The following is a 14,311-nucleotide window of genomic DNA, read 5'->3' on the forward strand; positions in this document are numbered from 1 at the left end:
CATAACACCGTACCATTTATCTGATCTCTCGTTTTACATGTCCATTAAAAATCGGCATAGGCTGCAGTTGGCGTTTATTACAATTTGAAAGTCTTCACTCTTTACTTTTTTTGTGCAACTCTGTTCGACGTAAAAAGCAAGTCCTGAACTTAAAACCAAGGATAAAAGGGCAATCGGTTGAATTTTAGAATCAATCATAAAGAAAAAATAACGTTTATGAAAAATTGCTGGAAAAAGCACAGATTGTTCAAGACGGTCATGTCCTTTATTAATTGCATTGTAAAGTGAAATGGATTAGCATCACATCGAAAAGATCCACTGCCAATAAACTAAATGAATGGAGCAAGTGAGCGCACGCTCATATGTGTGCAAAAGAGAGAAAGTGAAAGAGAGAGACAGAGTAAGATCCTTCCCTGCTTAATAAACTGGCGATCATTTGTGGTCGAAAGGACTGAATGGGGATAGAGAAAGTGGTATAGTCAGGGAGGGAGGGAGGGAGGTAGTGAGAGAGAGAGAGAGAGAGAGAGAACAAGCGAGAGGGAGAGTGAGAGGGGACGAGAGAAAGCGCATGTCTCATCCCTCTAGCAGCCACTAGACGCTCCCCACTAACCAACGAGTCTCCCCCATCTTGCATGTGCAACATTGACTGCTGGACAGAGCCTCTCCCAGGGCTGTGGACGCTGCGGGAAAAATAAATAAAAATAAATAACCACCGGGAATAAAACAGGATGGATTGCTGAAACTCGCTTTATTTTTCTCTCATTTTTCCTCTTGCCATCCTCCTCAATGTCTCTCAACAGTTTTTAACAAAACAAGATGAGGATTATTTGCAGGCAGATTGTCTTGCTATTTTCTGTCTTTTGGGGAGTAGCAATGGGAGCGTTCCCTAGCAGCGTACAAATTGGTAAGTAGAAATAAAAAAGCTAACAGAAAAAAAAAAAAAATAAATCTTAGGATAGGACAGGAGCGAGACGCGGTGTACGGGCAGGCTACTTTGATGCGAATTCACATCAAGCGTGTCTTTTCTTGGGATCGCACTAGCGCGCAATGTATGATAGAAAATATCAAGGCAAACAAATAAATCGCAGTAAAATAAATGTTATGTGTGGAAACTGAAAAGTTATTTGTTTTGTAATGCACCTTTTATAAATCCCCCGATAGTGCATGTATTTTCCTTGAACTGTTTTATTATGGGGATGACTATTGCTTCTTACTTGTTAAAACGGTGTCCCATGCATCAGCGCTCCTCTCGGCGTGTTATTTTGTTCTTGACGGTGTCAAAGCAGCACTGCACCAATCACACAACCTCAGACCCCAGCGTTACAGTGACCGCGGTTTATTTGTGTGCATCTTTAAAAGTTGCACATTAGGCATAGGGCACCCCGTTTTTTGAGGACAGAGGCTTACTTCTTCTTTTTTGTTTACTAACGTCAGTTTAATGTCTTCTTTATTTATTGGTACTATTTTGCCCCCGCCCACCCCCCATTCAATGGAGGTGATTTAATTTATTCCACTACTGCATCAGACTGGAGTACCATGTACTGTACGTCTTATAATAAGAGGCTAGTGCCAGGTTAACGTTGAACAAGTGAAAAGAGAAAGTTGTCATTTGATTTGTATATTTAAATTCGGTATATTATACCTTCACGTACACATAAGCTTATATCCATGCTGTTCTTAAAAATGCGATGTGAAAATGTACTTTAGAAGCTTTTCGGCGATATCAGTTCTAGACTAGAAATTGTATGATTCATTTTTATCAACCTATGCAGCATAAATCCCAAATGTTTAGCAATAAAATTATTCACTGCCGGCGTGCATGCAAAAGCGAAAGGTGAACTGCCAATAGCTCTCTTCCTTCAGCAAAAGTGAATTGCGTGTGCCTTGCTGCTGCTGCAACATCGTAGCGATGCGGTTAGTTTGGTTACATTCGGTGCAATTTGTATCAAAGTAGCACTGCGGGGGTCTCCCTCCTTCTCCGCCACCATCCCCCTCCCAAATGTCTTCGTTTCTGTTTTAAGTGTTATAATTGTATTTAATAATAATAATAGTAATAATAATAATAAAACAAAGCTATCGAAAATTAAATTGGATGTGATGTTTCCGTTTTATCCTCAGGAGGTCTCTTCATCAGAAACACAGATCAGGAATATACGGCATTTCGTCTAGCGATTTTTCTACACAACACCAGCCCTAACGCAACGGAAGCGCCTTTTAATTTAGTCCCTCATGTGGATAACATCGAGACAGCCAACAGTTTTGCTGTAACAAATGCCTGTAAGTAAAGCTGGGCTTTTTTCATATATATGCAATGAGCTGCTGCTGCGAAAAGCTGAAATAAATAAATAAGACAGGAACGTGTACACTTAGTGTGTGGATCTTAGTTTTCAAAGACGTCCAGTAGCTGCAAGGCATCCCGAATTGAGCTGTACCAGTCTGCCCAGATCTGCTACAGACCACGCTTGACTGCTTTCGTCCTAAGTTGTAACAGTATCTGACACGAGTCCCGACATCCATAAGAGTCAGTGTGCTGGATCTGCTCTGGGCTGCCCTGCTTCATGTCTGTGATGAAGAAACTTTTTTGGCAGGCAGTTCTGTCAAGTGGTGGCGTTTATTTCGCATACAGTACTTATTCAAATACTCTTTTCAAGCTGTTTTCCTTTTAGTTTTTAGCAGAGAAGAAATTAATTTGGTAAAAGAAAAGCATAGGCATTAATGAAGGTGGCTAATAAGTTTGCCTAAATGAAAGCCTCAAAGCCAGGCATATGCTTAAAATAATGTGGTAACACCACATATATATCCTGTATATTTACTTCTGTTTCTCATGTTACTTTTGCAAAACAATTTTAAGACTTCTTGCTACCTATTTGAGCTTTAAAAATACACTTATCAGACTGTTCTCTTATTTTCCTGTACTGGATGTTATGCAATAAGTTAGTCTAACACCTTTTCACAATTTTAAATCCTCTCAAAACCTTGGCCTAAGCAGAGAACATGATACATGAAACAGTAGAAATTACTTTTCAATGCACTAGCCACGCTCAACTGTAATATTAATGTGTTATCTATCAATCTATCCATTTTCCTAACCTGCCTATCCAGGGAAGGGGCACACTGTAGCTGGAGCCTGTCCCAACAGTCACAAGGCAGGAGCAACACCTGGGCCAAGCAGCAGTCCATCACAGGATATACGTGAAGTCAAATATTGCAAATAATCATGATAAGTTTAAAAGTATTGGTATGAGATGAAGGATAGCTTTGGTTTGATGGACAGAAAAACTACTCTTGTTTGCCAAATTCCTGTATTATGTCAATTTTATATATTTTTCTGGCAATACATCTGTTGTGTAATCACTGAAACGCAATTTTAGTACACTACCAGTAACTTGTGCTTGATTTCAATACCTTAATATATATTAAGCTGTGTGTTTATCATATTTACTTGTGAACCTTCAGGTCCTCATCAGTTCACATCTCTGCCATTACATCTGTCCACTGTCCACGCCTTCTCCTTACGCAGCCAAACATGTTGATACATTTGATATGCATTACACAGCCAGGCCTACTTGTTACTGAAAACATTTGTGCTGTTATCCTTATTGTATGTATAGTGGTACCTTCCTTCTGAATTAAACTATTTAAAATTATTATTATTTTTTTTGGCGTGTCATTATATTTGCTGAAGATGATGATCTGACTAATAGCTTTGGTGCTCTGATGATGCTAGTCAATAAGAACTTTTATAATAAAACTCTACTCTCTGGTGGCAAATTTTTTTTAATTGTTAAGATATTCATTGATTCTGCAAAGCAAAAACAATTTTGTTAACTTATGCGAGCAATTCTTGAGTTACACTATACTATATATTGCTAATTATACCAAAAAAAACCCAGAAAAGTAGAGGAACAACTGTTGTGGCAAATTTGTGAAACATTTTTTTTTTGAGTAGCACTTTTCAGTTTCATTTATGCTTTGGTTGTTTTACATCAGCTCTCTTTTCTTGTGCAATTTGTAACTAAATAATGAAAAAAATCTGATTTCTCATGAAAACTTTCCAATTGTACAGAATCTATCTATCTATCTATCTATCTATCTATCTATCTATCTATCTATCTATCTATCTATCTATCTATCTATCTATCTATCTATCTATCTATCTATCTATCTATCCCTAACATAACCCAGTCGATGTTTTGTTTAGCCTTTATCTAGTCAAATAGTGGAAGTATTGGGAATGTGCTGTAAAATGTAGCCACGGGTCTTACATTACTGTATTGATGGTCGGCTAATACAGCTTAGGCACAGCTGTTATTTGTCTTTGATTAATGATTATATTATAGGTGAATAATGAGTTTGTTATAAAGTCAAATTAAATAATGAGAAACATTTCCGTCTTATGCTCTCTCTTTTTAACCGTCAGCCACTGCTTAAAAAGAGCAATGTAGAGAATTTGGAATGCAAATGAATCAACATTGCCGTCATTTTTCAATAATGTTGACTTGCACTGTGTTTTTTATATTGCCAGTATAATGAAAAAATGGATATCTAGGCTGATATTTGTTTCTTTAAAATGTTTCGGATGGTAGTGTGATGGAAAAAAACTGCAGTATTCCCTAATGAGGCTCTAGCAAACTGAGTGACAAATGAATGAACATATTGCACCCCCCCTTAAGCAAAATTGGAGTGGATTCCACACACGCGCATGCAGACACACAATTGAGCACATACACACACATATACACACACACACACCCTCACAAATCAATTGTCTGATGGCTAGAGGACACCCACTTCCATGTGATTGAATCTGCTATGCTGACATGAGCTTCCAAGTCACAGATGTGTGCAGATTTCCAGCCTAATTAAAAGATGACTAAAATAAAGGAGGAAAAAGACAACATTTATAGTATAACATTAAACGAGGGGGAAACTAAAGCATTCTTACATAAATCAGTTTTACTTGGCAGGCGGGGATTGTTTTACTTAATTCATTTACATACAGCACACGAGCCGCTTACATAGATTCAGAAGCCACTAGTCCAAAATGAATATTCATGGGAGGTCAACCTTAAACATGTACGACGTGACCAGTGAGCCTCATTGCCAGATTCCTTCTGCTGCAGAGGTTACACTCAATGCTATGATGTACTGCAGAATAACCAAGTGAGATTCTGTTCATTCCTGAAATTAAGAGATGATATTGTAGGAATGAAAATCATTATATCTGTTAAACAATTTGATTTGCCGATTTTAAAATTATGAATGAAAATAAAGGGTAAACAAATTTGAAACTGCATGGTATTTCATGTCACCATGTACACACATACAGTATGCGTGCTTGCTGCTGAGATCAGGTCATTTTGTATCATCTGCAACATAAGCAAACACTTCCACCACTTTTTATTTTTCCAGTGACATAATTAACAGCCAAGAAGATTACAAAAGATATAACGGTAGACATGTTAACACTGTACATAGTAGATTAAATTCAATAGTCCTCTTTTAAAGTCATGAACATAAAGTATTTTCAGTCTCAGAAATGGAGATTCTCTGCTGGTTACATATCTCTGTTCAGCCGTTTGCTTTGTTCAGTGCAGCTGATACCTCTCCCAAGGGATTACAAAGGTTCAAGATGGTTTGCTAGCTAAAATCGGTGTTTGTTAATCTTTCTAAAAAGAGCACACATTTCTTCACACTCTCCACATGCCCATTTCTTATCACGATTTAAGGATACTTTTAGCAGACTGTTGTAGAGGATAAGAGTTGTGGCTGATCTGAGAAATTTGGGGTGCATTGTTATATTATTTTTCAGTCTATAATCCTATGCATAATGAAAAGTAGAGTGTACATGTCAGCTTTATGTGTTTTACATTACAGCACTTGTACAGCTTGTGTGTTCAGTGGGACAAGATAATTCTCATAATAATACAATAGCCAACCTGGCAGAAAATGAATATCTCAAGTAGCAGGACAAAACTATGCAATCAGAATATCTACTAGTTCGATGCTACAGAAGTTGCTGAATATTGCTCAGCTGTAATGTCAGAAACAGTTGTTAACAGCTATGTGATCAGTATACCTCTAAGAAAGCTTTCAGTCAAAATCAAATAAAATGTTTTTAACTTACTTAGTAATAATCCATAAGAATATAAAACATTTGGGCCATTATGCCAGTATCTCATCTTGAGAAGACAGCAGGTCATTTGCCTGAACAACCTAACTGCCAAGTCATGACAAAGTAAAAACCAGAAACATCATTTACTTCTGTTACACAGAATATTCAATAATTTGGCACTTAAGTCAAAAATTATTTTGGTTACAAAGTATGCACTCATTGTGATTAACCAAAACATGTACGTTAATGTGTAAATTATACTAAAAATCCCTTTTCCACCAACTAAAATAGCAAAAGTGGGAGAAGTTACTGTATACTTAGAGGTCACAAGTCAGAAAAACTAGTGGAACTGGGAAGGAATGTGCACAGAAAGAAAGCTAATTTTAGGATAGACTTTTAAGAGCCTTAGTTTAACATAATCTAAGAAGATGAATAGTAAGTAGTTATATTATACAAAGCTTACAGTAGGTTAATAATGAGCCCTGCTTTTTTTATTAGTACTTTGTATACATGATATCTTTATCAACGTCAGCTTATAAAATCAGATGACAATACAATTGTTTACATACATGACTTTTTACAATTGGCACATAGGTGGGTTATTTAACATGCACAGTTTCATACAATGAGTCAGAGGCAGGAATTGAACCAGATATTTGTTATAGGTGACCTCTGAGTAACAGATTAGGTGTTTATTTTAAGTTGGGAGTGATTTATTTAATTTTCGAATATGAACATATGGTAAAAGATAAGAGAGAGCAAAATCTTTAGTAGTGGTAATAAATAGTTATCTTGTTGTGAAGGTCAATGGCAAGCAATGTTTTCATGTTTACAAATAAAATTAGGCTTTAAGATGCCCTGATAAGTTTAATTATTAACAGCTAAATGGGTAACAGTTCACTGATCACTTGCCACAGTAAGGCACCTGATCTCTCCCTTATCGATGGAGCCCTAAAGTGAGCATCATAGGATATTAATATTTAAAGGAAAGACAATAGGGCATACTGAGTAACAAAGCTGTAGGACCCCAGTGTAATATATAATTCCTAGCCACTTGGTATGATGGGGGTTGGGTGTCCGGTGGTCTGGTGGTAGGAATAGGGATTCAGGAAAGCAGGGACACTTGTGACCATTAGAATGATAATATTTTATAGGCTTCTTGTGACCCATCCATGGGACATGTCCTGGAAGAAATTCCTCACTGGGGCTAAAATCCTCTTGTTGGCTGTAAGGTCACTGAAATTTGAATCAGGAGGATGGCTAGAAAAGGAATCAAATGGCAAGAGAAAGACATTGCAAAGAGTGTACAAACAGTATTAGAACTGTGCTTGGTTTGAATATTTACTTTGAGTAGAAAAGGTTATGCTATATGCCTGTTAGTTAGGATTTAAAGGGACAATATGTTTGTTTTCCCCTTTGTTTTTAGCCTCTCATCAGTTACATTTTATTATGTATTTAATAAAACATCTTTGTTCTGATTCACTTTGGTCCTCTGACATTTATTTTGGGTTCAGGAACATCTCAACAGCTCCCCCAAACTGCTACATTGTATACAACAGAATCAAATATGCCCCAGTAACATTGTTTAATCAATGAAGCTTTAAAAAACTATTTTTTCACCACTAAGGACAAGATGCAAGGAGTCACGGAAGAATAAAACAGCCTTGAATACTGCAGACTAGGAAGAGGGGGGAAATGTTCTATTAATCTACACTGTGGTAAAACACTTTGCTATTACTAGTGAAAGAAATGAGAAGTCAAGCAAAATTGCACCTTTTATTGGCTACCTGAACAGATTCCAATATGCAACCTTTCCAGGGAGTTGAAGCCCCTCCTTCAGGCAAGCACAGTACAACACCCAACTACTTGGGAAAGAAAAAAGAAAGAAAGAAAGTCTTATTATATTCCTTGATTATTTCACTAAAGACAATAACACAGAATTCATGCTCTGAATATAACAGCTTTATTTAAATTACAAAACTGCATACTTTACTTGGGTGTAGCAAACATTGTAAATGTGACCAGTCTTGCATATGCTGTAACTAATTTCTCAACAGCTAACATTTAATTGAAAAGATTCTTACTTTAATTTACCATCTAAGAGAGTATAGTTTATTTTACCTGCCAAAACATTTCTTAAAATTGTACTTTTAACAGCTAGAGTTGTTTAGTCTGAAAACTTTGAAAAAGTTATATTTATTTTCTTCCTCTGTTTTAACTCTTTGAGGGCTGAATATTTTTTTCAAAAAACATAGTTTCTGAAAAGCAATGGTTTCAAACAGAGAGTAACATAAAATGTCTGTTGCTGCATGCTGCAGCAGCCAGTTTGCCAAGAATGTGCGGCAGGCTTGCTGTCAGGCTGTCTTTGCGTGGCTGGGACACGGTCACAGTGCATTGCAATCTGGTTTCTACCTCTTATCATTGTTAAGTGGCAGACCTCCTGGCGAACAGTGCTGTAGGTGTGTTAGTTACATGAACCTGTTCAGCACCACAAATAGCTGGGGACCAATCAGCTGAAGCTGGAACATCACATTCGTTTTCGATCACTTGTATCAAAATCGGAGTCCGGCATGTCATAGTCCAGTTCAGAGATAATAGGCAAAACTTCATCCACGGAGTATTTTGCTTTATGCATTCGCTTTGATCTCTCGCTAGATATCAGTCCCATTTTTGCTGTCGTTTGCGCCGTGGTACTCATGCGAGCTCAGGAAATCTCGGTCAAACCAATGAAGTTAACTTTCCTTATAGCAATGAGAGTCCAACTAAAAGATAACGGTTGGCTGTGTCACCGTTTATAGTTTGTCAACTCCTCCTTTTGACAGAAGTTGACATCAGCCTCGAAAGAGTTAAATTGAAAACCAGGAAGTATAAGGTAGACGTTCAGGGTAATTCCATGTAATCACTAAAGATTTACCTGATAGTGTTGAATAACTATTAACATCAAATACTCTTATACACTTTGTTGTCTTCATGTAAGGTGTCTATGCATGGTTTTAAATAAATAATGATAGATAGATAAATAAAGTATTCTTGTTTTACTGGGTGGGTTGGTACAACTCAGATTTTGCTAAGTCAATGGTATCAGTCCTTTTAAAAATGGAAATATAAGTTCAAGTCTGTCTCTTACATTACATTGTGAATTTCCCCTTGGGATTAATAAAGTATCTATCTATCTATCTATCTATCTATCTATCTATCTATCTATCTATCTATCTATCTATCTATCTATCTATCTATCTATCTATCTATCTATCTATCTATCTATTTGTATCACATTTTATTACTGTCCCAACAAATCTAGTAGTGAATTTGTAAAGGGAAATTAACACACACCTTATGGCATTATTTAAGATAAAAAGGGCCATGGACAATTTTACAGTAAGTAATTGCACTTCTTTATATATAAGAATATGCCAGGTATTATTTAAACAGATTCTTTAACTTTCTCTCTTTTTCTTGTGAACTCTTTGCTAAATGCACATTAGTCCAGCTTTATTTGGAGGCTAACAAAGCATTCTCAACAGAGTTAGTCGTTTCCCACATAAGCTAAAATAATGTCTTCTACCAGATGTACACACATTATTTTATCCTCTTTCGTAATGGTGAATTCATTCCATTCTTATGCAGTTTAAAAAACTGTTTTATTTAATATAGACAAAACTATGCAGTTTTCAGTTTAGTACTGGATTGTTAAGATGCATCCACTTTTCAGATTGTTGGCATTTCTTTTCCAATAGGTTATTAAAATATGGAATATTTAATGGTGTGCAGCCCATGAACTTGAATCCTATGGTTTTTCATACAGTAAATTTAGACCAGTATCTTTTAAATATATAAACATATGTGATTTATGTTTAAATGCACTGTATGGAAAATCCAGAGTTAAATTTTTGCTAAAATGCTACAGTGCCTTTAGTAGGCATGAAGGACGAGTGATAAATTGTACACAGCTCTTCTCATTTTCTAAGGTTGGGGGAAGGGCCATTTTCCTCCTCATGCAGCAGCTGCTGAGGCATGCAAGACATCCCGAAAGCCACCTGGGCAACACTGGTATAATCAAATGAGGATTCCCTGATATTTGATTTCTTTTTTGAATTGATAAACATTTAGTGCCTAAGGTGCTAAATAATATTATGAAATGCAGTATGGAAGACAGTTCAAGAGTGAAAAAAGCACTAGTGCATGTATATGTCCATATTTCTGTGCTTTTCCAAATAATTGTCCAGTTCCTGTCAAACGGCATTATTGTTGATACTTAGTGAAGCTCTTTGTGCTGTCTATAAACAGAGGTATATTGAAATAAATATTTATTGATTGATTGACAATGACTCCAAACTGGGCCATTCAGGATCTGTGTAAATCATGTCTTGTCTGTGTGTACCTATTGTTTAGAAGAGATTTGGCAGCATAATGTGACAGCAGTGTTTAATTTATAGTTCACACCTTAATATCTATAAACTTTTTTTAATGTCTTAGAAGAAGTGACTAAAAGAGAAATCTGTTTATAGACTGTAAACATTACAGAATTTTAATGATGAGTAGGTAAATGCATACCCTTAGATATAATTAGGAGGTTTGTGATTCAAATAAAAAGAGGAAAGGTGAAGGTGTTGGAGCTTAAACAGTGAGCACAAACATGGAACCCAGAGAACACAGCATACGGTGACAATGAAATGTTCAACTGGAAGAAAAAAAATTGTGTCATTTTCTGCTTTTCTCTAGTCTGAACTACTGAATCGAAACAGACTTTTCTCTACAGTATGTTTGATTTTCTGTGATGGAATGAAAGTTCAGCTACTCTGCTTGTGTGATATGTGAGCTCCGTGAGGAGTAGGGAGCAGGGAAGCATCTGTAGTTAACTGTCATCCAGCTCTGCAGCACTATCAAATGTGACACATGCAAGGTTTCTGAGAAGGTTAATGATGTCATCTGTACTAATTAGGGATTTAGGTAACACTGCAGCCTTGGGGAATGCTTGTCCACATTTAGGCTCTCACAGAGGCATGTTTGTAAATAAATCAAATATTATGAATATTCCCATGTACAAAAAACAACAAAAAAAAGGTAATTACAACACAAAGTTTTTAGTTCTTTCTTTTGAAATTAACTGACTTTGAAAAGCTGTCTTCCTGGATTAATATTTGCACGGAAAGTGAAGAAATACGTTTTTTCTAAATATGTGAGTATTTGCATCTATACTTTTATAGTACAGTATGTACATGCCGGCTCTGTCAGGGTGAAGCACATCCTTAACTGTCAGCATGCTACACTTCTGGCCTTTATGTTGAATACACCACAGTGCAGCTAACATTTTGCAACAGAGAATTTTGAAGGCAACCTTCACTCTGCCATTCCTGATTTGCTAATTACCTCTTCTTTTCCCTCCCCAGTAAAGAAAACAAATAATTAAAAGCATCAATATTCTATGGCAGATGCCACAGTGAATTGATTTCATCCCAGATCAATGGTTGGTTAAACCGCTGCTGGCTTTTTCTTTTTTTTATATCTTTCTGATTTTACATACAGAGAGCTATTGATTGATTTAGGTTGCTAAACCATTTATTTGTGCTGATTCATGAAATTTCTTAAATGAAATAAAAGAAACAAAAGCAATTTTGTCTTCCGGTTGCAAGAAATGTTTGGCATAGTGCATACGCTTGAGCATATTTAGTCTTATCTGTAAGACTGATTACAGTTTACTGTGATTAAAAAAGTATTAGTACATAAGTGGTAGTACTGTGCATATACTGTATACAGTATACACTGTTCTGTTTATTTATAATTTCCCCCTTATAGTACAGAATCATAATTGAATTAATTAGGATTTTTGCCATTAAGCATTACAAAAACTGTATAAAGTAAAAGTGAAAATGAAGCACTGTCAATACCTCATAAACACTTCTTTCACAATTATTCAGCTTTTTTACAATGTCTGTGGTGCACCTAGAATGTTTTAGAATGTTTTTGAGTTAATCGGAGCCCTGTACAGCCAAGGGCCTCATGTATAAATGATGAGTATGCCCAAAAATATTGTGTTCGGCCATTTCCACACAGACTTCAAGATGTATAAAACCTAAACTTGGTGTAAAGCCACGCACATTTTCATGGTAGACTCAGACCATGCATACGCACGTTTCTATTTGGGTTTGCAAACTGGTGGCCCCCAGCATCAAAGCAGTGCTACTGTTTCTGTGTCGTTTCTCTTTCTTTTCATATTCGCATCAATGACACAGACGTTATGAAATATATCAAAATTAATTGCATATTGTTTACAAATTTAAGACACTTGATTGTAATCATTCTGTAACAATATAATGGTGCATGGAATGGTCCAACTATTCCAAATACCAATGCTGCTTTAGCGTTGTTATAAGACATTACAAATGGAAGAATTTGAAGATAGCACATATTTATAGATGATGATGACTGGCTTCTATATCGATTTTGATTTCCAAGAGCTATCATTTTGGAGCTGTGTGCTGAACTGGCACAGACTTTGAGCAATTGTGCTCTAACTGCTGCTCTGCAATTTCTGTCCACTCTCAGGTTTTTAGCCACAGGAGCTTTTCAAAGTGAACCTGCAATCGGATCGGGTATTTCACAGACATCACTGAGTTGCACCATTCCAGCTGTATGGGATGGTATTATCCACTTGTCATCCAGATATATAAGATATTCTTATCCTGTGGTTAAACTGGGAAACATCAAAGCGCAATTCGCAGCAATGTCTGGTGTTCCAAATGTAATTGGAATTTTCAACTGCTATGGCGCTGGACAAGGTACATCAGTCAGGGATGAATTACCAAAGGAATTAGCTGTCATTACATCATCTATAACCGGTGGGCCTATAAAAATGACAAGTCCGCACAGTTGCAGGTTCTTTTTCCAACTAGTGTGGCAAAATCAAGCAATCTGTTTAAGAATAGCGAGTCACCTTAAAGAGCAATGTAAAGAGCAGAGAATCTATCCACTATAAAGGCGCCTTTAGAGAGTGAATTTGCTTATATAGATAGAAAGCATTTCCACTCTATGAATGTGCTGCTCTATAGTCCACAGCAAGTGTGTCGCATTGTGCAAGCCTGTAGCATGCTGCATAATGTGTCACACAATTGTGGCTTGACCATACCTGAAGAAATGCCTTATGATGAACCTGACCCTGACCCACCAAATAATCAGCCAAATCGGACAACATTACAGCTTTGTTTGAATGTAATTAGCAGAATGTAAAAACAGGTAATCAGAAGTAGCATTTATTTTTTAACCAATTAATTTAATTTGTGATCAATATCACATAGTACAGCCCTTATATTCCTTAGTTCATTGGCTACATCTCTTACAGCATCCAGTATTGCATTTTGTGATTCCAGAACAGCGTCTGTTAACACACATTCAGATGGTCAACCAGCAGTTTCCGAGATAAAGGTATGCGAGCAGCCAGCGCCACCACCGACTGGAGACATGACCTCGGCACGGGGTCAGCTTTTGTAATATTGTCTGAAACAGAATGCACAGACTCCATCAACTTTCTTTTGTTGCTTATACCATCGCTGAAGCTAACAAATAGTATGTTTTTTCCTTGCTTTCACTATGCATTCACTGAAATTCTTCTTTTTTCCATATGCCTTTGCCATTGTCGCAAAACAAATCACTGAAGAGGGGGCTATTGATATTGATTTGCATATTCAAATATGCAAAATTCTGTGAGGAGTTGGGGTGGAAGTGTAGACGTGTGCACATGTGTTAAATTTCACCTTCATTGGGATTTATAAAGGAGAAATGCACGGAACTTGGTGTACACACAGTTTTGTGCATCTGGATTTTTTTCAATTTTGTCCGTACGCCATGTTTAAGTGTTCTACACACGGTGTAATATATGAGGCCCAAGTTGTTTAATATGAATTTAACTTAAATGCACCTACTTTCTCTCTGGAAAGTCTTGTGGTTGGACATCATGAGGATGAGGAAACATATGCGTACTTTTGTGCTATATTCTGATGCTATATTCCTCAAAATACAATATGGCACAGCATTCTAAAAGTATTATCTCTAACATAATACATAGAATAATGCCATAATGGTATATGTGAGTTGTGGCCTCATGTCCTGGCATAAAATCTGTAAAAATCTGAAAGAAACCTGGGACTCTGGAAATTGATCTTTTAATAGGACAATAACCCAAGCCACAAGGGATGGCAT

General features: G+C 36.6%; 1 protein-coding gene across 7 annotated transcripts in view; it reads left to right on the plus strand.

Annotated features, from left to right (window-relative positions):
• Positions 1-564: 564 nt before the first annotated feature.
• The window catches only part of LOC120523159 (glutamate receptor 4), a 488,284-nt gene continuing 474,537 nt past the window's right edge, over positions 565-14,311 (plus strand). For 6 of the 7 annotated variants that reach the window (XM_039744179.1, XM_039744180.1, XM_039744182.1 and 3 more), the window contains exons 1-2: positions 565-904; positions 2,119-2,277. In XM_039744179.1, coding sequence (XP_039600113.1) covers positions 817-904; positions 2,119-2,277 — 247 coding nt within the window. In that variant the 5' untranslated portion in view covers positions 565-816. The remainder of the gene's footprint in view (positions 905-2,118; positions 2,278-14,311) is intronic. The other variant, XM_039744181.1, reaches the window with a different exon arrangement.

This window comes from Polypterus senegalus, chromosome 2 (genome assembly GCF_016835505.1).
Source record: "Polypterus senegalus isolate Bchr_013 chromosome 2, ASM1683550v1, whole genome shotgun sequence".
In the NCBI taxonomy this organism is placed as follows: Eukaryota; Metazoa; Chordata; class Cladistia; order Polypteriformes; family Polypteridae; genus Polypterus; species Polypterus senegalus.